The sequence below is a fragment of the Oreochromis aureus genome, linkage group 15 (genome assembly GCF_013358895.1).
Source record: "Oreochromis aureus strain Israel breed Guangdong linkage group 15, ZZ_aureus, whole genome shotgun sequence".
Lineage (NCBI taxonomy): Eukaryota > Metazoa > Chordata > Actinopteri > Cichliformes > Cichlidae > Oreochromis > Oreochromis aureus.
In genome coordinates this window covers 25,499,937-25,526,193 of record NC_052956.1, presented here as the reverse complement: position 1 = coordinate 25,526,193, position 26,257 = coordinate 25,499,937, and the positions used below count along the sequence as shown (strand labels likewise).

Sequence of the window (26,257 nt, the reverse complement as noted above, 5' to 3'; positions counted from 1 at the left end):
TCCTCTTCCTCCCACCTCCTCCTCCTTTTCCTCCTCGGCGAGTTTGATGGGTGACAATTTTGAACACAATATCAGAAGTATGTGGACAAGGTGTCACATCATCTTCCAGCTTTTCCGGATTGAGTCGTCTTTTCTCTGAGCGATAACTTGTTGCATATTTGCTTGATCAGCAAAAGATCAGTGACTCCTACTTCAGAGTCGCTCACATCCACCCGAGTGTTTCCTGACGGTGCTTCAAAGGAGCGACGCGACTTCTTTACACGTCATGATCTTTAACCAGTGAGCTGCTTTCTACAAAGTCCTCATAATGTACTGCTGTAGTCAAACACACACACACACAGTCATGACTCAAGACAAACTAAAAATACTCCCTCCTATATTTAAACCTAATTAAAAATGATAAAAGACTTGGGATGTTTAATTCTGTCCTGCATCAAAACCTAAATTAGCCCCAGGGAATCATGGGAAAAAATGAGCAGGTTGAGCTGCACTGAAATTACAGGTTTGTGCAGCCGCCATTAGCCTGCCTGGAGTCTGGGACCACCGACTGACACTGAACACATCGGCATCATCATCATCGTGGACTCACATGTCTTTCCTTGACACCGCCTTAAAACATCTACAGCAGTCGTGACTGTGGTCTGAGTGGACGGTTGGACACAGTGAGTCACATGATGACTGGAGACCAACATTAACCAGGAAACACTCGTCAGTACGAAAACTTCTGTTTTCTGGAAGGAATCAAGGATTTTACAGTAATGACCCCCACCCCCCGACATGGCAGTGAAGTGGAGGCGACGAGCTCCGGTAAGTGTATATCTCCTGCAGAGTCGACACAGCGAGCAGCAATCACCTCCACATGTCCTCTAGTGGAGCTGCTCCACCCGGAAACCACAGCCTGCAGCATCAGATCCGATCTGAAAGCAGAACTGGGATGGAGATCCAGCTGCACAGAAACATCTACTCTGCTGACTTTATTTCGCCCTACGTTCATTACGTTTAAAAGGAAAATGAATTATGGTAATAAAAAGTTGCTGGAAATGAATCATTCTGACTTTCAAGAGCACGACGGTATACAAAAAGCCCTCTGAGCTCTCTGATTGGTTGGTTTTGTGTAAGATGAAATAAATAGCTGACTGATTAGGCGTTCAGCTTGGAGCAGGACTCTCAGTCGAACAACGGCCGGCAGCATGTGGCTGGAATTCCCCTCACCAAGGTATCCACAGATGTTTGGCCACAGAGCAGAAGCTCAGAGCGGGAGTTACTGCTTGGAAGCATCCTGCGCAGTTCCTTGCTCAAGGGCAGGAGGGAGCAGGTAACGTGCTGCGATCCTACAGACGCTGCAGCTATGAAACTATGAGGCAGTTTTTCCACTGAGTGTGTATCGGCTCGGCCGAATTGCAAGAATACAAGCCAAAGCAAAGTGGCGCTGACAGATTTATCCTCCGGACCCTCAGAGGCCAAAAATAACCCACTGTTTATCACGAAGGGACTGTCAAGAGCCGTGCATGATGGGAACTGCAGCTGGATGATGCACTGAGGAGAGGCTAAACTTAGCCTCGTAAAGACAGATGACAGCACACTTCTTCTGGGCTGTTTTTAGAGAGCAGAGAGGAACGACGAGTTCAGCCTGAATCAGACGAGCTGGTTTTATTCCTCCACGTGAAAAGACTTCAGAGTAGAACGTTTCTTAAACCTGTCTCTGACTCCATGTGAATATTTCACCTTTCAAGCTATTTTCAGAAGGGTGCATGCTGCCTCTCACCATACTACAGCACTAAACTGGACAAGAGAAGGGTGCAGTGTAATACCTGGTGAGCTGAGTGCTTGCAACTCCTGCTGCGCCTGTTGAGATCATCCAGGACCTTCAGGGAGGACGGCAGACCCCTCCTCCGGTTTCCTCCTGAAAGAGACCGGCAGCGCTGCCTCAGTGTCGCCTCTTCTCGGCTGCACACCTGTGAGAGGCAGAGAGGCAGATTTACCGTCTGGTTTAATTTCCTTCTTCCTTTCTTTTTTTAAAAAAGGGAAGCGTTGAGCCTCTACTTACCAGAGCGTGGAAGGAGGACACGGAGAAGACTCCCAGGCGTCCCAGCATGCTCTTGGAGGGCCTGCTGGCCACGGCGAGGAGGCTCTTTGGGTTTGGGAGCTCGCTGCCCTGCAGGCTGGACAGGTAACACCTGAGCCTGAACAGATCCAGGTTCAGTTTCTCCAGATTCTGCTCCCACTGCTGGATCTGAGCACACACAGGGTCACACATAAACACAGCTTCTGTATAAAAAAATGATAATAACTCATCAGACGGCCATAAACACCATGAAACATGGTCAGTGAGTCATGGCGAGGTGCTGAGAGAAGCCATCTTTTCTCCATTCACTCATCTGGTAAAGTGTATTTCCTGGGAGGGACAGACTGCTGCTGTTGTCAATTCCTGCTTCAGTCTCTGTTGTGATGAAGTTATTTTGTCCCTTACTGTGTGATTATCACCCATTGGCCCTCATCCCTCCATCCTGTCCTCCCTTCCATCTCCTCTCCTCCCCTCCTTCCTCTTCTCTTGCTGGACTCTCTCCAATAAATCGAGGCTCTCCTTCTCCTCCTCTGTTTGCCCTCCCCTCCCTTTCAGTAAATGTGTAATTGAATGTTGAGCAGGAAGATTAGCCTCTAATCTCGGAGTTCAAACTGCTGGGATCAGTTTCACAGTTCAGAGGAAAGATTAGCAGGCTGCTAAATGATACGTTCTCTGTCTGCACATCACTGTCACTGGAAATTAACAACAAGAACAAAGAAACCCCCAAAACAGCCTGAAGCTAATCTGTGACACGACAAAGTCCTTCCACAGACTCAAAAACTGCACGTTCATTAAGATTTACTGACAGTTCTCCTCTTACAGCTGTTAGCTGATGTCCTTTGAAGCAATGCTGATGAAACCTAACTGACTCACACTGATGCTGAGCAGAAAAGAAACCCTTAAACTGAAACACAGTCTGCTGCACAGTTTCAGGGTCGTCTAATTTCTCTGCAACAAACACAGAGACAGCAGCAATCCTCAGACACTGAAGGTGTCGTGAAGCTTAAAGTTGTGGCACTTTGACCCAAGACAACAGGGCGAGAATCTGGTCTGATGTTCACGTGTGCTTCACTCAAAGATAGCTGTGAGGGTCATTCTAAAGCATTGCCCATATTCGGGACCGGGGTAGGTGATAATACCAACATGCTGTCCGCCCTGACCGGACCACTTCTCCCCGCACTCACCTGGCTCTCCACCGCCTTCCTGCTCTTGGGCTCCTTGATGATGGACAGCTGCAGCTCGGCCATCTTCTTCATCTTCCCATCCATGTCAATCTTGTGGAGCAGCGAGCGACTCTGAGAGCGCAGGAGGCGCAGTGTGTCCTCCTTCCCCTGACGCTTCACCAGCAGAGAGGCGCTCGCTGAGTGGATCGCCGTCACCCAGTTCTCCAGGTCGGTCTGGCTGGTGGCCTGGAGGGCGAGACAAGATGGAGTCAGACAGATTTTAAGGAACAGAACAGTATTAAACTTTGAGCCTCCTGCTTTATTAACTCTGAATATTCAGCTGCTGATTGCGCTTTGTTTTGACAAGAAAAACCTTAAATACAGAAACTTTTAAATGTAAATTTGCTGCTGAAAGCAGGAAGCAACTCTCAGTCATCCTCTGATGGTCTGGTTTCTGCTTTTAAGCAGCAGACTTGATGTCCTGATGTTAACAGCTGTTTTTGTTTACGAGGGGACGTGTGGCAGGGTTTAAAGCTCGCTCTTCATCGGGTCATCATCGTAAAGAGGAACATTTGTTGCAGTAATTAGCTGGGTGTCGTGATTCCCATTAGCAGGCTTTCAGCCTTCTCCGCTCTTCATCTTCAGCTGCTTTCAGCCCTTGACAAAACCTCCACCTCCTCCTCTGGGAGGAGGGTAATTTGTGTGTCTGTAAACACTCTGCTGCAGGAGTCAGTGTGACTCTGGGAATCAAGAGGAGCTCCTAAAAGTTTGAGGAGGAGATCACAGAGATAAGTGATTAAATCACATGATGACATCACCTTTACCAACGAGAGTACAGGTAATAATCTGCCTCTCTTTTTATCCCCGCTGACCTCTGACATCCAGACTTTTGCTGCTCATGTCATTCAAGATCAACTTGAAGGAACGTCAGGAGTTCATCTGGGGCCTCGACACATCTGTGCCTCCTCTTCTTTGTTGGAGTAAAAGTAAAATCTACTCTTTGTCTGTTTGCTCCTCGGTGTGGGTGGTGTGGAGCTGGCAGCAGAGTGGGAAATGCTCACAGTCATTACCAACAGAAAGACATGCCGAGAAAATCCCACAGTATGGATGTTTGTGGTGAGAAAACCAAAAGCTGGTGATGCCACGCCCCGTTCATTCACGCTGCTCACAGATGAGCCACAGCGATGGGAAAAAAGATGGAGGCAGCAGTTGGAGGAAAGCGATCACAGAATGAAAGATTGAAGAGAAAACCTCAGAAATGTCCCAACACCACAGCTGCTTATAGAAACCTATGCTAGTGCTGCATTTAAGGATACTCCAGTAAAATCATGTTTCTCTGTGTGCGGGCGGTTCCCTCACCTGGAACAGGTACACGTCTCCATACGAGTTGCTCAGACAGAAGACATGCTCCTTCCTTGGGTGCTCAGGGATGGCCTGGACGATGCTGTCATCAGCCAGCAGAGCGTAGCGAGGAGAGAGCTCCTGGTCGGCGCTGCCGCTGCTCCTCCCGTATGTCTCGTAAAACAGTAGAGTGCAACCTGAACAGACAAAATCCATTGTTAATTCTATGTTAAATAGTTTAGCTGTTTTAGCTAGTTTTAGCTGTTGATGTCACAGATTGTAAAGACTTGAGTAAAATGTTTAACATGAAACAGAACACTTATTTTTACATTTTTTATCAAGACCTCTCCTACACAAATTTTCTGCCCTTCACTGAAAATCAGATCAGATCTAATCCTGAAATTTGAACTCATCTTTCTGTTTTTTGGTCCTTGAAGGCGGCCCTACCTTTCAGTGTGACCCAGTAGTGCCTCCACTTGCGGCGGGCGACCAGCTCCAGCTTCCTGTCCTTGTTAAGAGTGATGAGAGCTTTGAAAGAGAGCCATCCGGCCCGCCGCACCACACCCTGCTCCTTCTCAAACAGGACGTCCAGCTGCTCCCCTCCTCCCACCTCCACATCCCCATCCATCTCTTCCTCGTCCTCCTCACCCTCGTCTCCGTCCCCCTCTGATGGCTCTGTCCTGTCAGCCGTACTGCTGCAACCCATCTCCAGCTCCTGCATGAAGTTCTCATAGATATTCTGCCGCTGAGCATCACTATTCTGGTTCAGACTCCTGGAGGAGCCACAGTGGAGCGTTGGGAACTGGTTGTGGTTCACGGAGTGGAGAGGGTCGGAGGACCACAGTGCGCTGCAGCTAACGGCCCCAGCATTCAGTCCACTGATGAAGACACTGGCTGTGTCAGTGGCGAACGGCTCCTGCAGAGAAATAAGAGAGGACTTTATTTGACTGCTGTGATTCCGTCTGTGGCCACAAGAGGCACACAGCAGCCCTCCAACACAGCGCTCAGCACCGGGCAGTATTTGTGTGTTTGTTTCTCTGTGTTCATGAGTTCATTTTCCAGACCACAATTTTCCCCTCTGTTAGCATTAACTGGGTGTGAATATGCTTCACGCTGCAGTGTCAGCGTTAAAGAAACAATCCACCACTGCTCTTGAGCCAATAAGACAACCTGCCGGTTTTAGAGGGCGCGGGTTTGATGCCCACTCTGACTTTACTTTAAACCTCCAACTGAGCGACTAGTCCAGGTTTGTGCAACACTTTTGAGCAGTTTTCCACATTTAGCCGTCATTGTGAGGTGACAGTGACGACTAAATGTGGAAACTTGCTGTTTATAGACAGGTAGAGTGAGTTGGTGCAGAAACGCACCGTTCTTATCAGTCAAGGCGTTAAGCTGTTTGTTCTTTAGAGAAAATCTACCATGCAGCTCTTTTAATCCTGAGATAATAGTGGACTTAAAGGATCCTGGATGTTTACTGAAGTGCTTCAGTGGTGCTCGGCCATGCTGTATCAAACTCCCCCGTATCAAACACAGTGCTGTGATTGGTCGAGCAGAGCCAAGCCCTCATGGAAATCTAAACAAGGGGTAAATGAAACGTAAGCCCTCAGATCGGTCTGGCTCCAGGTTCCCAAACATTTCTTTCTCCAGTGTCAGCATGTGATGTTTTTGTTTTGGTGCTTTCCCATGAAAAGCTCCAGGAATTTTCCAAGAGATCAAAGTTCCTCAAGCACTGCGATTTGTTTTTGATGAGCAGGATCAAAGCCCTGGAAAGACTGAAGAAAAAAGTCCACTGTAATGTATCACGGGGACGTCAATCTTAGAAAGCTAAGTGATTGATGATCGGTAAAATACTCTCTGCTACATCCTAATTATCGGCGATCATTAAAAACAAAACAAAACATGATGCGTGGTCTGTCTGCAGAGTGTTAGCACACCTACCATCAACCTGATCTGAGCCCCCAGAGACCGCCTAGCACTTTCCAAAAACTACTTGAAAGGTGAACAGATAAACCACCAGCAACTAGTTATCAACGTCTTTTAACCAATCAGATCAATGAAACACCTACCAGGACACATCTGTTCCACAAAGAAAATCCTTTGGTGCCGTACTAGAACAGAGTTTACATGATGTTCGGCTTTTATCAGTCAGTCAGACAGACAGTGACATCCATGTTGGTCCTGGCCTCCTGTGCAAAAGCTAATCTAAATCTGAAGAGCTTCAAACAAAGACTGTAACTGTGGCCACACCTGGAGAATGGTCACAGGTGAGGTTATGGATGCTCAAAGGTGCAGTTTGGGCTCCACTGAAACCAGGAAAGATGGATTCTCCTGTGACTGTGACACAAAGCTGCAGAGGATTTAAGCTAGACTGATGCTTTCAAAGGTTTTCTGTTCTGTTCCTCTGGGATTAATAAAGTTTTCTGATTGTGATTAATAATCCGGCACACAGACTGCGGCACTCCAGTGAAACATTCACATGGTGCAAAGAAAGCTTTTTGGGTTAAACATCTTAAAAACCTTGCAGACGAAACAAAGACAATGAAGAGAGCAGATAATAAAAGTTTACTCGTCAGTCCTTTGATGTTTGCTGTGCGTCTAGAAGAACTTTTCTCAAGTGTGGGAAAACGAGTCCTCATGAGGTCACGAAGATGTAAGGGGGTTACCCAGGTTGTGGGAGGTGGGGGTGGGGTGTTTAGGGTTTCCAGGGTGAGGAAACTACATCAGCGTCTGATTTCATTATCACCGTCATTATCAGCACCGAGTTAAAAAGCACGAACAACAAGCTTCACTACTCCAGCTCCCTCACTGCAGACAGGATGTGACCTCATTCTGCTGGCTGTAAACAGGAAGCCGTGCTTTTTTGGGCCAGCTCTCTCACAGAGAAAGCGGACCATCAGATTACTGATGTGTGAAGATGTTTGAAAATGGCGTTTTGTACTTGACTCCATGTGTACTGTTAATAGTCATGATGAGACTTTAATCTAGTTCAATGACGTGTTTAAGTCTCAGGATTAAGGAAGATATTCATTTTAAAACCAGTTTTAAGTTTCTCAGAATATATTTAAAAAATTATCTACTAATGAGTTTATAAAAACTTTTAAAGGATTTTACTTTGAAGACATTTTAAGATATTCTGATGATCTTTATTGACCTTTTTCTTTCTTTCTTTCTTTCTTTCTTTCTTTCTTTCTTTCTTTCTTTCTTTCTTTCTTCTTGTTTACAGGCTGTGATTATGTTCAAGTGATAAAAACATACACCTCTACTTTGTCAAACACTAGAATTCAAAGATTTAATAAAATATTATGATTTTGTGCACTTTTATCAGGGTTGTCTGTTCATGTCGAAAATCAACATTCTTAAATGTAAAACATCAGAAAACAAAAAATGATGTCATTTTGTCCATCATCAGCAGGTGGCGAACCACTGAGCTCTGCCCACAGCATGACTTCATCATCTTATTGTTTCTCACCTGGATCCTCCTCTTCTTCCTGCTCAGACTTCCTGTCCAGTCGCTCAGACGTCTGATTCGGCTCTTCAGCAAGTCTTTTCGGTTATTCCCAACAGAGGCGGTGCTCGCAGACTCCACATTTCGGCAGGGCAGCGTGCAGGAGGAGTAATGCTCTTCCATATCACCGGCTGATCCCTCCTCTTTCTGTGTGACATCATCCAGCAGCGCTGCCTCCCCGGCGGGGGTCCCAGCGTCGGTGGGGAAGGCGGGCAGCGTGTTGTGACTGCTGTAAACCCCAGGAGCTGAAATCAGGCTGAAATCCGTGAGGTCCGGCTGCAGAAGCTCTGAGTCGCCAATGCCGCTGTCCTCCGTCCGGCCAGAGGAGCAGGTGTTGTAACCTGTGGTTGCAGCAGCAAACACATTAGTCTCTGTGGTGGGGAAGAGGAGGGTGGAGCTAAATCCAGGTGAGATGTCCTCGCCCTGAGTGGAGAAGAAGGTGTTGTAGCCGCTGCTGCTGGTGGCGGTGGTGTAGCCGCTGCTGTTGTCTGCATTCTGCCTGCACACAAACACGTTATCCGTCAGCTCGCCGTTCCCCCACGGCGAGTCGTACCAAGAGCCATCGGAGCTGAGCGAGCTGCCGTTGCTGGTGCGCAGCGACGCCTCTGCGCCCGCAGCGGTGGTCGCTGTGGCAGTGATGGTGGGGAGGCTGCTCAGGCCCTGTGGCTCCACCCGAGCTTTGGTGAACTCCACCCTCATGCTGCCATCGTTGCTGAGCAGGACCTTCGGGCTGCCACTGCTTTTCAGAGACGCCCGCTCAATCCCCCCAAACTGACCACGCTCCCCCCTGCAGAGCCTCTGAGGCGACCCCGCTCTCAGCTTGGCGCCTCCTCGGGCCGCTTTAGGGGCTGGTTCGTAATGCCATGAGGTGTAGGGCGAACCGGCCGTTGGGTGGTTCAGGTAGCTTTTCCCTCGGCTCCTGCAGCCTCCCTGGCTGCTCCTCCACCAGCTGCGAGCTGATGTCACCTCCTCCCTCCTGGAGGAAAACCTGAAGGAGCACGAGGGCTTGGCAGGAGAGACAAAGCTGCTGTGGCTGTCTGCGTTTCCCATGACGACCTGGAAGAGGACGGAGGAGGATGACATCATCAGACGTGAGGCAAAAAAACGAGCGACACAACAGCCAGGAAACACACACACACACACAGCATGTATTAAAGCAACAGAGATTTCTACACACAATACTACATCAAATACTACGGGCAGTATTATAATCATTCCCACTGGAAGCCAAAGATGAGTTAAAGACCTGGTGACCCCACGTTTGTGAACACATGTTAAACATTCACTCATTTACTGCCGTCCATTCTCAAACGCACAAAATAATAAAAGCATCTAAACTTCCTTCTTCCTTATGACAGCAATATTACCCAGATGTCACATATTTATTTTCTGGTAGATTTGCAGATGATATTTGTAAGACAGCCGTTAGTTTGTTAGGTTATCTCCAGCTGCAGTTCCTCTGGTGGCCACTTGAGGCCGGCTTCAGCCATGAGTCAGTGCCCTCCTGTGCTAAAAGTCTGCGGACAGCTCGCTGTATTAGCATGAGCCGATAACGGAGCTCGTCTAAATACGGTCAAACCAGCTCTACAAACAAGTGTTGAGGCTTTAAAATGCAAATTTCAAACCATTTAAAGCTCTGATCTGACTGAACACCAAGCACACGATCATCACAGACATTTAGCATACAGCTAACCTAATAGCTGCCTTCAGGCGAACCAAAAACTAAAGTTTGGACCATCATGCTTATATTTGCTGTGTGTCAAACCATTTTTACACATTCTCTGAGTGAAGTGCACGAGCCTGACCTTTGACCCTGAACCGAGTCTGCACAGCGCACAATACCACCTGCTGCTCTGACACCATAACTGTTGCAGTGCTTCACATATGTTTTCTTCTTTATTCTGTGCATCCTCCATTCATTTTCACACATTCATTCACAACTTTTAAACCTTTAGTTTTCTGATATTTTCCTGCAAACAGCTTTGCTCACACTGCTCTGCTCAAACTAAAAATGCAGAAAAAAACAGGACTATTTGGAGTTTTAATGTGAGACTCAGAAGACTAATGAAACTGCTCAGCAGAGCTTTGATTGTCGGACAATCAGAAAAATCCATTTTCACTGAACGTTTACATGAAACAAAAAGAGGAGAGATCTAAATGTGACGTTTCTTTAAAAGTAAACCTTAAAAGGAACTAATCTAACGATTCTAAGTTTAGATGGTTTAAACTCAGAGGACAGATTTCTGAAACAAAGGTTTTTTTTATAAATGAATAAAGCGGGGTTTTTTTTGGTTTTTTTTACCTGTTTGTGTTTCAGACGCTCGGCAGCGTCTTCATCCTCCGTCCTGCTACCTCCTCTCTTTCGTCTCTAATGGAGCTCTCTGCTCTGGCTGCTCTGGCTCTCTCCCTCCCCCTCTGTGTAAGTCTAAGTCTAAGTGGATCGCCCTCTCTCTTCGTGCTGGCTCATCTGTTGGGGGAGAACAGAGGGAGGGAGGGGCCCGGTCAGTACACAGACTTTCCTTTTGTACGACTCCCCCACCCCTTCCCTTCCTCCCCTTCCATGACGTCTCCGCTTGAGTCTTTTTCTTCCTGAAAACCAGACCTCGCTCCGTTCTCTGTTTATTTTGGTTTTCAGGAATGCTGACCAATTTTCTCCTCGTTTTCTCTCTGTTTTCTCCGTGACATTTTTTTTGTAACCGAGCAGCAGGCTGAGGTCATCACAGAGGAGCTATTTTAAGACCCTCAGCGTGATCCCAGAGATGTGGCTGCACGTTCCCACAGCGGGACAACAAACCGAAGGGCTGCCAGTGACAATTACAGTCCTTACTGATTAATATGACCATCACCTTCCCCCTCAGCTCCAACGATACTCAGACCCACAGACGCAAAACATAGAAAAATCTTTACACAAATCATGTTTGATTTGTGAGCAGCTGAAATCTATGTGTTAACTCACAGCAACAGTAGAGCAAAGCCCGTCGTACAAAAACCAACCAGAGAATCAAAGTGTGATGTTTATATTTCCAAACATGTGAAAAAGACTGTTTTCCACTGGAGAGTATGCCTGTGCCCACTCAACAGAACGACTCATCACGTGAGCACGATCCCCGAACTGCCCAGAGATGCATCGCTTCTGTCTGCATGAAAACAACACTGTGTGAATGAAACGAGCCATCAGTTTACTCTGGATCCAACAGCCGGACCGTCTGCAGTGAGGCAGCAACCAGCTACTAACATCTGTGAGCAAAGGAAAGCTTTTTCTGTTTGAGATTATTATTAATTATTATTCCTAGATTCTTTTTTCCTGTCATGTTTGCTCTGATTTCCACTGCAGCTGCACTCAGGACGTCAGCAGTGTCTAAAAACCCCCAGAAATTATTAATTGCGATAAAGAGCTCCCTGGACTCATTTCCTGAGTGAGCACGGGAAGGGTCAATGACTTGATTTTCAGCGCATACAGACAGCTAGCTCGGGCAGGACGACGCCCATCCTGTCCCACAGGTCAGCGCCATGGAGGAAGGACGGGGGAGGAGAGAGGAGAGAAGATAGCAACACAACACACTGCTGGCTCCCGAATGCATTGCTGACCTTTGACCTTTATCCACTGAACCGAGACGGAAAGTGGTGAAGGGAAACCTCGACAGCTGACAGATGAAGAGGGGCGAGAGAAGTTTAATTAGAGAGAGATGAAAGGATTTAAGGCCCCTCCCACCAGGTGTCAGTGTCCTGGAGCTTCATGAGCAAACGCTCTGTCCTTCGGTGCTCCCTGGATTGAGTCTGAGGAGGTCAAGACCCGATCAGATCAGAAAAATCTGATCAATCCAGCCTTCAACCTCCATATCTTAAAGGTACTGCGTCTCACAGCACAGGGATCTTCAGAGGACTAATGTTTGTGCTCAGCACGGCTTTTGTCCTTTAAAACGTTTCTTTTAATCTGAAACGATCCATTAAGGGAAACTTTAGCTAATCCATCCACACACTGAGGTCTGAGCATCTTTGCTAACCTTAAACCCAACGGCACGCTATGAGGAAACAAGAAGATGATAAAGTCACTGTTTAGGATCTAAGTTATGCGCATTTCATTTAAAAATCACAATAATTTCATGTTTATGTGAAGCTAAAGTGAACCTTCAGCCATCCATGTGGGTTAAATCATAAAACGTCCTCCAACGCAGAGGAGGAGCAACTATAAAGTTGGACTGTCTCTTCTTCTCAGAGACATCCAGCATCTCAGACTCAGAAAGATCATTCATGGCTCATTTTAAGGCATTTTAAAAAGGACAGAAGATATTTTCTGGTTGAGGACACTGACAAAGTTTGGGACACGGAATATATCAGAGGAATGATTTCAAGACACCCACGTATTAAAGTGCACAGTGTGACATGAGGTGATGATGGTGGGCCTTCACCCACCACTCTCTCCTCCCCCCTCCCCCTCCGGCCGGTGCTGTTTTGTGTCTTGCTCTTCAGACGAGGAGCTCTGAAAGGAGAAAAGTCTGCCGGGGACTTTTGTCTGCTCGTCCCATCGGCCATCTGCCGGCTCACAGGACGCCCCGCCATGGGCGACCCCTCACATTCTTCCAAAACAAAGATCCCTCTGACACCCCACCCCACACACACACCCTCAATCCCTCCTCAGGCAGGCGCATGGCTGCCATATTGGAGGAATTCATCAGATGTGTATTGAAAAGAATCTGATTAAAGTGCAGATTGAATCTCCTCTGAGTCCGTTTGGAGGAATGCCACCTGTTCACCAAACGCATGTCCAACAGTTTCTTTATCTGGTACTCACGACGAGACACGCAGACCCCACCCCCATGTTTACAGCTGACTCGCTCACAACACAAAGAGCTTTTTGACTTTTGTTTTTACTTTTTAGAAACGTGATTTTAGTTTATGTTCAGCGTTCACTGTGATGGAACCCTAAATGCACTGTACACACTTTTCATGGGCCACAAAGACACAAAGAAATTCGGGGAAAATGTCTCCACTGACTTCGTTGGAGCAGAAAGAGAGTGAGACCTTTGTGTCCGTGTGGGTTTGTAGGTAGTAAAAACTAAATGATCTGCTTCACCATCAGCTGAGGATAAGCTGCAACCAAAAACTGTACATGGCTGCTATGAAGCCTCCTGTTGGTTCATGAAGTTCGCTCGTGAAGCTTCAGGCTGGGTGTTTTAGCCACTGTGGATCTGAAACTGCATACGGTTACAAACTGTCAGTCTCAAGGACTAAATCCTCCCTTGGTGTTTGAGTCTAATGTGACTTTCACTTCCAAAATTAACTTCACTGAATCCACAGCTGGCAGGAAAAAGGCTTGAGCTCACTGACCAGCTGTCGGTTTCTCTGCATGTTTGCCTCGCTGATGATTGTAAATTGGCTGCAGGTGTGAATGTGGTGGACCACCAGCCTATCCAGAGTCTACTTTGTCTCTCCAACTGTGACATCTGCAATAGGCTCCGCCCCCCTCAGCACCCTGAAATTATTGATTGACCAAAGTGTTTTTGAGCTCAGAGATCAGATGAGCAGGAGGCTCATCGTCTCATAAACTTGTGAGAGGAGTCGCCCCCTGCTGAACATTACACGGAATGCAGCATCGATTGGCTACGCCCATCTTTACGTAAAGTTGATGCTGCTCTGCTGCACGTGCAGAAAAAAAAAACTTGTGTCTGCATTAGGGATGGACCGATCCGATATTACGTATCGGTATCGGTCTGATACTGACCTAAATTACTGGATCGGATATCGGAGAGCAATATAAAAAATTTATTTCGATCCATTAAATATCACAAAAGCACCTCACAAAACTTGCGACATGGCGTAATCCAGCTCATGACCTTAGCACGTCGGACCAGTATGCGTGACGTGCGAGACCTGTCGGCGGTCTGGTTGAGCATCTGGAGCCTCGCTACCAAACCAGCATTTCATCTCTGAGGAAGTTATCCCGGAGAGAAGTAAAGCAAGTGTGTAAGTTCATCTCTGAATGTTTGTAAAGCATTCCCACGTTAAGCTTAACAACCGATATATGGAGTGACTGGCTCTTCTCTCTCCCCTCCCTCTCCTGTTGCTACTTCAATCATGAAACTGATCAATGATCAGCTGATCGGCTTTTCTGTCGCGACTCCCGTCTCTCTTGTTTGTTTTTGGCCCACTTTGCACCATAAAGAGGAAACCAGCGGCTAAACAACAGCAGCACGTTTAAGCTTGATAAGCTGTTGTTAGAATTTATTTAATATTACTTTCCACACCAGGATCCTTTTCTACGTAGCTGACGGCTGGTAACTATGCAGGGGCAGATCTAGCAAAGTTTGGCCAGGGGGGCAGGTAGGGCATGAACAAGGAACGGGGGGCACAAAGAAATACTTTCCTTTCTAATTGTCATGTCTAGCTTTTAATAAATAATTATCTGAATCTTACAGCCAAAGTTTTCATGTATGAAGTCCATTATTGTATATAGTATCTATTAAGTCTAATATATACCCGAGTAAGCTATAGTACTTTTTCCTTTGGGAAGGTACCATCGGTGCAGTCTGCAATTCTGTTAAAGAAAGATGTTGAATCTTTTTAATTATTGTAGAAAAATAATTGTGTTCTGTGCATTTTTTTTTATTTTTTTTTACACGTGCATTCAATTAAAGTTGATTACGTCGATTAAGCATCACGAGGCAGAGAGTAGGGGTGGTTCCCTTTTTTTTTTTTGCTGGGAGTTGGCAACCCTGTTAGGTTGTTTAATATTCCTGCTAAGTACTCTCTAAAATACCAGAATAGGGAGGATGGTGTAGGTTTAAGTTTATTAGATTGATCAGTAATGCTGAACTATGACATATTTTGGGTGCAGTGTATTTTTTGCATACAGGTATAACAGAATAGCTTTAGTGTTTTGTTTTGTTTTTTTACTTGAGTATGACCTTATACAAAATGCAGCAAGATGTTACAAAAACAGTTTTATTGATTAAAAAATACACTATATTGGAGTCATATCAGTATTGGCAGATATCCAAATTTATGATATCGGTATCGGTATCGGACATAAAAAAGTGGTATCGTGCCATCTCTAGTCTGCATTACGATCTATGATCAGAAACAGGACAGACCAGGACCGACGTCAGATTCGGAGCTCCCCGACTGCCAGCTGCTGGTTTCCAGTTCTTCATATGTTCAGATCACTTTGGGTTTCTGCTGATTTTAACATGAGTCAGACAGAAGTGAGTGAAACAAACAAAATGTCCTGCCAGTGCAAAAAGAGATCCTGTGAAGGAGAATGACTCAGAGCGAGCATTCCTGCGTTTAAAATCACTTGTTAGACGTTTTTTTTTCTCCTTGGTGCAGAGAAGCTTTTGTGTTGAGGCTGAGGGGACGCAGGAAACAGGAAGTCCAGATCAGCCGTAAATAGCAGGAAACTGAGACAGCTCCTGCAGCAGTGGATACACAAACACGCTGCAAACACTCAGCTTTTGTACTTGATATGCTGATCTTTGCTTTTATTAATCTTTAATGAAGTATAGTATGGACTTGATGAGAGCAGATAGATGAGCCTTTGTGTGGGAAACATTAAAGAAAGGAAGTGATTAATCAGCTGATTATCTGCAGCAGTCAGTTTTTCTCCTTTCAGTCGCTCGGCGAGGCCATCGTGTTTATGAACCGACGGATGGAAAAACGAGCACCATCCATCAGGCTGCTGTTCCAGCGCGCATCCCATGAAGTGAAAACTCAATGGTGTAATTCAAACTTGAATAAAAAACTGCGCTCATATTTTAGTGTCATTTTACACACGTTTATTTTCCATGTACTTTTCAGTCCAGTAGTCTCAGCGAAGGCCTTAAAAATGTGCCGCAACTGGCAAAATGCACTTTTTCTCGCCAGGAAAATGACGAGGCTCCGCTCTGTGATTGCTCCAACGTGAGTCTAAAGTTTCAGTTTAGCACAAGAAGAGGTGGAAACGCAACAAAGTAAAAATACATTCATTATAAAAAAACTGCTCTGTTCTCTGACAGGTTGTTTTAGGTCCCTCGGTGCTGCAGTGCCTCTGAGCAGGCACGACATCCAGGAAGACGTTGTGCGTTCTGCCGCTGTTGCCTGCCAGCATGCTTCTCCACGTCCAAACTCCTTGCTGATGGGCCCAGGCTATGTACTGGGAGAAAAATGCTGTTAATTGTGGTGTAAAGCCACCCTGATGGCGTGTCCACAGCGCTGGACCGAAGCCACTTATGCACCCTGAGGTCAGCGGGTGCACGCAACCAAACATGGAGCATTGATTTAATGAAGCCGGAGACTTTCTAAATATTAAAACTGAAAAATTTTAAATTAGTTTGCATTTCAGGAAGAACCTAAATATAAATGAGGGTGGCGTTACAGAGGAAATGTCCTGACATCATTTACATCTAAAGAATTCATCCTCAGGAGATGAAGTGAGATCAGACTCGTTTTAACACGTTACTGATGGTCCTGGAACCAGAATTGGCAAACACGACTCCAAACAGGCTTCCAGTCAGATTATCTGTTCTTGATTTATTACTCAACCCTCAAAGACCCAACAGTGTCTGAACAACACCAGAGAAAGAGCTGATTTCACAGAAAACTACAGATTTGTGGCAGCAGCTGAATTATCACTGCTGATTGTTTCAGTAAAACAGGAGGTGAAACTTTTAACAGACTCAGTTCCACGGTGCTCACCATACAATCAAACTTCATTCCCAGTTATGTTTTCAGAGAAACACATTTACTGTGACATGGACAGGAGGATGACGGAGACACTGAAACTACTTGTCTGGATCAGGACCAGTTTAGTTTAATACACCAAAGGTAACCACGCTGGGTGGGTTTGTGGCAGTGCGGTGGTCAAACAGAGGCTACAGGCGGTTAGCGAGACATCGTCCGTCCGCATGCTGTAGCTGTGCACTGTCACCAGGGGGAAGCGCCGGAAAAAAACAATCTGTGTGCTGCAGGCAAACATCTACACAACTGGACACAAACGCAGCACCACAGACCGACCTTGTGACTGGGATGTGACTCAGGCTCAGTCGAGTGATTTATTGCCTGATAAGATATATTAATAATAATAATAATAATAAATTATTTTTGTAACGCGTTACAGGAGAAATACCTCAAAGCTAACAAGACGGATGCAGTTTGGTTATTCGGTAACATCAGCGTCTCCATGTCGGCCTCGGGATTTACTCCACAATGGAAGTTAAATTGCTTTCCCTGAGCTGCAAACCTACAATTCTTCTTTTTCTTGCACTTTTTTGGAATTAATTGTTCAGCACAAATGGGGGGTTTGGGGGGTGTTTGTGGAGGGAGATGCCAAGGAGCAAAATGAGTGTTCCCCCCTCCCCATGGGAAAGCGCAGAGTTAGAGTTCGATAAGGAGGAGGAGGGGGTGGGGCTGCAGCCGCTTTCTGTGCATCAGGGGAAGTGTGCCTGGAAGGGAGGGGTGGGTTTTTGGGAGGGCGGTCTGTTTCCTTCCCCGGCTGACTGGGGTCCTTGTGCTGGCTCTGTGGGCAGACGGGCGGCGGCCCTGAACTCAGGTGGGGCTGAGTGTTGGGTTTGGTGTGGTCGCTGCAGCTGCTTCCTCCTCTGGAGATCCTCAAACCTCCAGCAGAGCTCTGCAGATGCAGGTCTGATGGATCCCACATGCCTGTCACAGCCTGAAGTCTGCTCCATGATTCCGCTTCATGCTCTGAAACCAGTGAGGAGCTGGTGGTACGATCCCATCGACGAAGAGCTGCAGCAGTCACAGCACACCGACAGACCCCATCACTTCATTCATCAACAAACAAACAGCCAACGCAGTATGATCAGTGCAATCAACAAACAACAACACACACACACACTCTGTCCACCCCCACTCCCCACCACCCACATTACCATCATGCCTGCAGCTGGTGTGATGGATTGATCGTCTGTCTAATCGTCGGTTAACTGGATGAAGCGTTTGTTGGTGTCGGGGCAGCTCACAATGCTCGGGCCATGCTGTAGAGCTAAACACACAGTAATCAGGTTTGAGTCCAGATCAAATGTGGTTTCAGTTCAGCCGGCAGGAGGTTATCCGCAGGTCCCGAGCAAATGGCCGATAAATCAGAGTTAGCGTGTCAGGCCTCACGCCCCCATCCTCTTTCCTCCTCACAGAATTCAGCCAGTGTTTATCGAATACTTCTCCTTAAACACATGAAGCTTAGTAGCACACTGCATACTAACATTGAATGAGTTACAGAACAATATCTGTAACTCATTCATCAGACTGTAATCACTCTTCATTCAGTACATGGCTGCTTGGGCATCCAAGACTAACAGATTATCTGAAGACTGATCATTTTATTTTCTATCAGTAAGCTGTTTCTGCTTTGGGCTGTCCACATAACTTTATTGATACCTGAATAGGAGGAAAAAAAATTTTTTCCCACATGTGGGGCTAATTAAGGTTTATCTTATCTTATCTTAAATCCCACAGTGATAAAATAAAACTTTGCATTCTGGGACCAACATTTTATCGTCTCATTTTTTCTTAAAATTAAAAAAAAATGTGCTGATCAAACATAAAAAGATGAAAGTCGAGAGTTTGACTTGCAAACTTCCTCAAACAAATGACATCTACAACAAAACAGCAAATAATAAACACAGAGGAAGAAAAGATGCATAGGTTCCTCTGGTTGGATGAGATAAGGAAGCCTGCCGAGGGACAGATGTGATTTCTTATTAGTAATTCATGGTATAAGATTATGTCTCTTCCTCCAGTTCAGTAGTTGATTGTAACTGAGTCATGGACATGTCATAAAAAAGCCAAAGACAGGAACAGGAAGTGGAGTTTCCATTGCTCAGGACCGTCGTCGTCTCGGCTCAAACACGACGGCGCACTAGGTTGGTCTCAGGCTGACCGGCTGTGTTTCTGGAAGATTGATACGTCTGTCTGTAACTGATATCATAAATTTTCTTCTCTCATATTTCAACATTACTGCTGCTGAATTCAACCATGTTTTGGCATACTCAGGGCTTTTAAATCATATCAGGGTGACTCCCGTGGCCCCCTGGGACTCGTCGAAATAATCCAAACATCAGTTGACTGGAAGCTGACAGCTGACGGCCTCTCGATGACCGTGTACTCGAGTGTGTGATGGGTGAACAGAAGATGTGTGTGCGTGCCTTTTAACCCTTTCTTCCTCCTGCTGTGTCCTTCAGCGGGTGAACTCAGAGGGCAAAGGGGGGACGGACCGGAGACGAGTGTCCACACCTCTGCATGGTTAAATAAACCAGTCAGCCGCAGGATGAAATCAGGTGGGCTAATAATGTGCACACCCACAATAAGCAGCTAAAACCGTCTCCAAAGAGTCGGGTGTGTTTACGGGAGAAGGATCGTTGTGGTCCCGTGTTCTGTGGGGTGGCCTCCATGGATCCAACTTAGAAATACTCGATGAGACTGGGATCTGTAGAGTTTAGAGTCAGGGTGAAGGCCTTGGGTGTTTTATTGTTGTTATCGTTCCTGAGGACACAGCCGAGCGTGTCCTGGTGAAGGAACCCAGCAGCAGAACGCTGTGTTTGTATCGGTGTTATTCACAACTTCTGTCTGGTTTCATGCCGTGGTGTGTTGTGCACATTCAGACTGAAGTGATATTTTTAGATGGCATTTTCTGAGAGTTACTCAGAGAGCACGAGGACTTTGATAGTTTTATCTCATCTGTTCGTGTACAGGGACATTTGATCAAGCCAATTAAAATGATTTGTCCTCCAGTTTAAATTGCAGTCTGTGCAAGTTCTTTTGTTGTTCTGCAGCTAAATGAGTCCAGAGCAGAAAGGAGTTTACTTCTCTCTGGGGACTCTGAATGTAAAACCATCAGCAGCGTTAAACACAGTCACGGTCCCATACGGGCGATTTGGACAAAAAGCCTCCATTTAAACAACACATGCTGTTTCCCTCGGAGATAAAACTGCGATTAACTCTGACTGAAAGGAAGCAGCAGACTCAGAGGAGACGAAATGACACTGAATGATTACGTTGGTCACAAAACCCTCACTGGGTAAAAGGAGCCATATGTTGGCAGCGGCACTCTGAGCCAAGAGTTTGCCAAGAGGCGGAGATGTGACGGAAACAGACCGTCGCCTAAGAGCAACAAATCAGAGTTCTGGTGATGGTCCCGTATATCTGCTGCATCGTTCACCTTTAATTGGTCTGAGTCAGACTGCAGATTCTTCAGGTTCACATCAACCTGCAGACGAGTTTGTGCAATGGCAGGACACCTGGCCACTAGCAAAATTACACCCCCACACACATCAACAAACAGAAATTAGCAGGATTCAGCGGTTAGACCAAAGTTCGTGTCAACAGAGCCCAACCACAGAGTAAACAGAGGCCAAAGGAGCAAAACAGACGGCATCTGTTAAGCTTCAAATCTACATCTCGATCTGCATCTAAATATACAACTGTGAGGGGCAGGTGCCAGTTTTTATTCCATTTAAGTAAAGGCACGTCATTAGGAAAAGTGAAAACATTCAAAAAACATTCCAAACATCCAAACGCAGGAAAATTCCTGGATTCACACCAGAAACTAATCACTTCTTCTCTGGCTCAGAGGATGTTTTTCCACCAAATCTCACTGAAATCTGACCACGACAGAAACCTGATCCTCCCTGGTGGAAGCGATTTAGGCTGTTTAATCCAGACCCACTGAAGGCTGATGGTTTGTGTGGTGATGCTCTGCAGGCTCTGTGGTAAACAAGACCTCTTTATATCCAAAAACCCGCCATACGGCTGCTGTTTACCAGGCCTGCAGCATTCAGGTGGCATAGGACACTGGTTTCTTTGGGGAAAAATTTCAGAATCCATTTGTCATCCACTGGGATCTTATCTTGGCTGTTGATCCAAATTTACCCACAAGCTCATCAATTACCCTCCAATAGCTGCCTTCTTAGTAATCCGTGTGCATGTTAAATGGATATCTCTCTGTGTGTAACACAGGAATGATTAGTTTCACATAAACATAGCAGTTCACACAATCAGGACACCTTCAGCTTCATTCATCTGTTATAAATAAGGATTTTATTCCTAATTATTCATTCTGTATATAGTTGTAGCAAAATTGCAGATAAAAACTTTGGTGTCTGTTAAGTTACGCAAAGAGATGCTGAACGCAAAACAAACAAAAACAGAGAATTTAACATTGCATTCGCAGGGAGATGATGAAATGATCATAATATGAATGAAAAGAATTAGGACTTTATAAATATTTTTTACAAACATATAGATGTTAATAATTGCTGCACGTGTGATGATGTTCGTGCAAACTTTGTTCAGATGTCCGTCCTGTGAGGGAGCGTGCCGACTTCTGTACACACTGAGATGTTTAACCTGAACTCGATCATTTGAGCATTTGCAGGAATGTCAGAGTGAGTGCTCCTTCTGCTTTGTTTATAAAGACAGTTTTCCTTATTTTTTAGCTTTAATTGTCTTAATTATTTTCATTTAGTTTCTGATTTAATCTGCCGAGGCAGCACTGATGAAGGTGGACCTGCATTTATCATCTGTTTCTCTCTAAGTACGGTCCACACCCAAACCGACCATGACCATTGGTGCGATTACGTCAACATCATTTCTGATAGGAACAACTGCCAGAACACAATTAAGACCACAAAGGAAATTTTTTTTATTTTTCAATAATCTCTGGCTGACACCTCCGCCCTCGGCCTGCTCTCCACAACGTTTGTGACATTTAGATGTTTGGTGGATGCCGTAGAAGGACAATGTTCTCCTTGTTGTCCGTGATTGAAGAACTTGTGTACAGCTGTAAACAAGCACAGTGTCCTTTAAGTGCATCTAAGAGGAAAACCAGAGAAAGGAGTGTTTGTGTGAGAGCAGGTAAGGCTGTGATTTACGGCTCTCTGTGGTTTGTTCCAGCCGGGTTTGGTTCTTGGAGGTCGGAGCCTCTGAGCCTCAGAGGAATGTGAAAGCTTGTACAGTAAACTCACTGAGGTGAGCAAAGACAAACGCTGCAGCTGCGGCTGCTGTGCGTTGTGTTTTCGGGCCATTTTGTGGGCAGAGCCATGGAAATGATCCTGATGTGACCGAACAGCCAGACCAAAGCTGAGAAAACACCTCTGACATCGATGCAGACCAAAGACGAGCCGACACAAAGAGGACCGAGGGAATCTGCTGAGCTGACCGTTTGTCCCGACGCTCAGAGGTCTGACCCAAAACCATCAAAGCATCATGGAAGGGGTTCGTCATGAAGCTTGGACCATCCAGCTGATGTTTCTCGAAACACTTATGACGTTCACGGTGTAGTTCTCACTTCAGTTGTTACAGCGCCAAATCACAACAAAAGTCACCTCAAGGCGCTTTATATTGTAAAGTAGACCCTTCAATAATACATACAGAGAAAAACCAAAAACCAACAATCATATGACCCTCCTGTGAGCAAGCACTTTGGCGACAGTGGTAAGGAAAAACAGGAACAGGAAGAGACCTCCGGCAGAAACAGGCTCATGGAGGGGCGGGGCCATCTGCTGCGACCGGTTGGGGGAGAGAAGGAAAAAAGAATAAAAGACATGCTTTGGAAGAGAGCAAGAGATTAATAACAGTATGATTCAGTGCAGAGAGATCTATTAACACACAGTGAGTGAAGAAGGAACACCCAGTGCATCATGGGAATCCCCCAGCAGCCTACACCTACTGCAGCATAACTAAGGGAGGATTCGGGGTCCCCTGGTCCAGCCCTAACTATATGTTTTAGTAAAAAGGAAAGTTTGAAGCCTAATCTTAAATGAAGAGATAGTGCCTGTCTCGAATCCAAACTGGAAGCTGGTTCCACAGAAGAGGGGCCTGAAAACTGAAGGCTCTCCCTCCAATTCTACTTTTAAATACTCTAGGGACAGCAAGTAAGCCTGCAGTGCGAGAGTGAAGTGCTCTAATAGGGTGATATGGTACTACAAGGCCATTAAGATAAGATGGGGCCTGATTATTTAAGGCCTTGTATGTGAGGAGCAGGATTTTGAATTCAATTCTGGATTTAACAGGGAGCCAATGAAGGGAAGCAAATACAGGAGAAATATGCTCTCTCTTTCTAGTCCCTGTCAGTACTCTTGCTGCAGCATTTTGAATCAACTGAAGGCTTTTCGGGGAGTTTTTTAGGACATCCTGATTATAATGAATTACAGTAGTCCAGCCTAGGAGTAATAAATGCATGAACTAGTTTTTCAGTATCATTCTGTGACAGGATATTTCTAATTTTAGAGATATTATGCAAATGGAAGAAAGCAGTCCTACACATTTGTTTAATATGTGCACTGAAGGGCATATCCCGGTCAAAAATAACTCCAAGGTTCCTCACAGTGTTACTGGAAGCCAAGGTAATGCCATCCAGAGTAAGAATCTGGTTAGATACCATATTTCTAACATTTTCAGAGCCGAGTACAATAACCTCAGTTTTATCTGAATTTAGAAACAGAACATTAGAGGTCAAGAATTTAGCTACGCTAGATCCAGACTTCAGGCTAACAGCTGTCCACATGGTTTACTTTGTGAAACATTAGCACTGTGTCGCTTTCTGTCGCTAATCACTAAAACAACTACCAATGGGAACAAAGAATACTGTCAGAGCGTCATCTACACAATCAGTTTGCACCATCCACAAGCCTGTCCTGTTACGAGTTCAAATGACATAAAAGAACAACACAGCCAACTAGTGGAAATGGTTGACTAAGGTAATGTAAGATATTTCTCTGCAGGGAGCGGCATGGATGCATTTTAAACGGTTTCATTTGTTAAAGGCTTAAGAAATTTGTGCACTTTCTTTGGCTAATTATGCAGAAGCGGTCATACGGCAGCCCGGAGGGAAATAAAAGGACCAGATATTCAAATAAATTCAACGGCAGAGTCCGATTTGACTGACAAAATTTTAATTTGGGTACAGTCCTAGCACCGGCCAGACAGTAACTTCAAAGAGGACCTGCTCAGCCGTCTTATCAAAGGCTGACACTTTCTCACCTGTGTGAACCAAACCTGCACACAGAAACAGATTCAATCAGGCGGAACCACCTAGTCAGTTTTTTGAATTATCTGTTTTTTTATTTGCACACACCGGTCTTGTGTCTCTGTCATAGAAACGCTACCTGCACAGCTACAGCTTCAGGGACGTGAAGGAGCAGAAAGACAAATAACAGCACAGCGATGAGGGAAGGTGGCAAAGGACAACAGTTTCCCCACACAGACATCAACAGATCGGGTCATCTACACTCAGTCAGAACAACATCACACAAACCTTCTTAAAACGTTCAGAAACACCACAAAGGAACCAGAAATCTGATACTATCGTGTAATCTCCAGTAACTGAATCACTGCACTGTGAACACTAACACTGAGGAGTTCAAGACAGCCGAACTCGTTAGACAAAATTTCACAGCCAAGGCTGAGAAACAGGACACCCGCTTTTCAACTGGGATGAATGGATGTTCAGGTCGGTTCAGGACTGCCGGCTTCCTGCCAAACAGACCTGAAGACAAACTGCAGCAACATCTGGCTGCAGCTGCAGGAATTTCCCACCCTGCCTGTAAACATTGTGATGTCAGAAATGCACTCAGACATGCACAACACAGGACATGCCGATTTCCTGTGAGCTGCACTTGATTCGAGCACCTCTGAAGGGTCAAACATCCCGTCACACGCTTCCTGTCCTGATGCCACTGTACGGACACAATAATCCAAAGATTATTCCTAAATGCTGATCAGTTTTAAGCCTGGTTTCCACAGGTAGTTGTTAGAGGAACTGCACTTCTTTCAACCTGGCAGGCGACAGTTTGGTCGGACACTGCATGGAAGCAAGGACTGGGTGGGTTGCAAAATGGCTTGCAGATATGCAGCAACCACAGGCACTCAAAAGCAGCTCTAATAATGCAGCCTGTAGAATATCTGCCGACAGGACACAAAGGGCCAGATTTACTAATGCAGCACAAACTGGGCTTTGGCATAAAAACAAAAAAGTACTGTCAGTATTTTCAAAGAGAGTGCTGTGATAAGACCAGGAAGAGGCGGGAATCAGAGCTGATTTACAAACCTTTATGACACGCAGTTTAACACTAATCACTCAGATATTTAACACAGAAAAAGGTCTTTTACTGTGCTTGATATTAAAATGGACTGACTGTTTTAAATCAGCTATAAAACTAACCACACCTACAAGCACTATTCACGGGTTTAGCCAATCTGGATCATGAAAGAGAATCAGCCAATCGCACTGAGCTCAGCTGAGTGGGCCTCTGGGGTCTGTTCAGTCTCTGTCTGTCATCCTAAAGTCCTTTTTTATCAAACATCATCAAACCTTTGAATCTGTTTCTCTTTTTGGATGCATGGTGCACTTTTTTTCAGCCAGGAGCCTCCAGGCTGAATGCTGGGAGAACATACAGGTCCCTCAGCTGGTAGACATGGTTGGCTTAAAGTTGGGAGCCACCCTGTCCTCTCATCTGTGACTCTGCCTCGGCATGTTTGGCAATGCATTATCAGCATCTGTGCTCCCTGTCATGTTAAATGCTCTGTGTTCACAGGTACACCGAGGGGAACTTAGAGCCAAACACTGTTGGAGGAACAAAAAGGTGTGACTCTGAGACTTTGTATTATTTACTTAAATGGTGGTTGTTGTACTCTTTGCTTACTGTAACTTCTTTAACAGCTCCAGTTAAACAGCCACCATCATTAAAAACATACCAAACATGTTCAATCCTGAGCAGAACCTGTTGTCTTACATAAGAGCTGCCCTGAGCCAGAGAATACCAAAAGGGCGAGAGTGACCAGAAACCACAGGCAGCCGAGTGCCGACTCTCTTTGCTTGTTACACAACAGTTGGAGGAGCTGAAGCTGGAAAACAATGAAACATGGAGAGAAACCGGAGGAGGAGAAAAGATGGAATAAACCGAGCAACAGTGAAAATATGACGGGAATATTACATAAACGAAATCACAGGCTTTAAATATTTACATGGTTTCATGGTTCAGTGGTCGATAAAGCCTCCAGCCCTAATGATGTGAAACCTTCCCATAAATCCACCCTGCACTAAAGCTTTTTTTCTGAACTGAATCACTTATTATTTAACCAACCTATTTAACTTATTATTTATTTATGGCTGCAGGCTGAAAAAGTGTTGTCTCACCAGAAAGTAACTACCAGGAACTTTCCCAGGAGTAAAACCTGCTTCAGTGGTTTGATTTC

The 26,257-nt window shown here is 45.6% G+C and overlaps 1 protein-coding gene across 2 annotated transcripts in view; it reads right to left on the bottom strand.

Moving 5' to 3' along the window:
- LOC116330558 (T-lymphoma invasion and metastasis-inducing protein 2) overlaps positions 1-26,257 on the bottom strand; it is a 47,883-nt gene that overhangs the window by 12,025 nt on the left and 9,601 nt on the right. Inside the window, exons 2-8 of one of the 2 annotated variants that reach the window (XM_031752908.2) lie at positions 10,377-10,541; positions 8,039-9,130; positions 5,017-5,485; positions 4,588-4,766; positions 3,250-3,474; positions 2,048-2,233; positions 1,812-1,955 (exon numbers count right to left, since the gene is read on the bottom strand). In XM_031752908.2, coding sequence (XP_031608768.1) covers positions 1,812-1,955; positions 2,048-2,233; positions 3,250-3,474; positions 4,588-4,766; positions 5,017-5,485; positions 8,039-9,124 — 2,289 coding nt within the window. In that variant the 5' untranslated portion in view covers positions 9,125-9,130; positions 10,377-10,541. The remainder of the gene's footprint in view (positions 1-1,811; positions 1,956-2,047; positions 2,234-3,249; positions 3,475-4,587; positions 4,767-5,016; positions 5,486-8,038; positions 9,131-10,376; positions 10,542-26,257) is intronic. The other variant, XM_039599091.1, reaches the window with a different exon arrangement.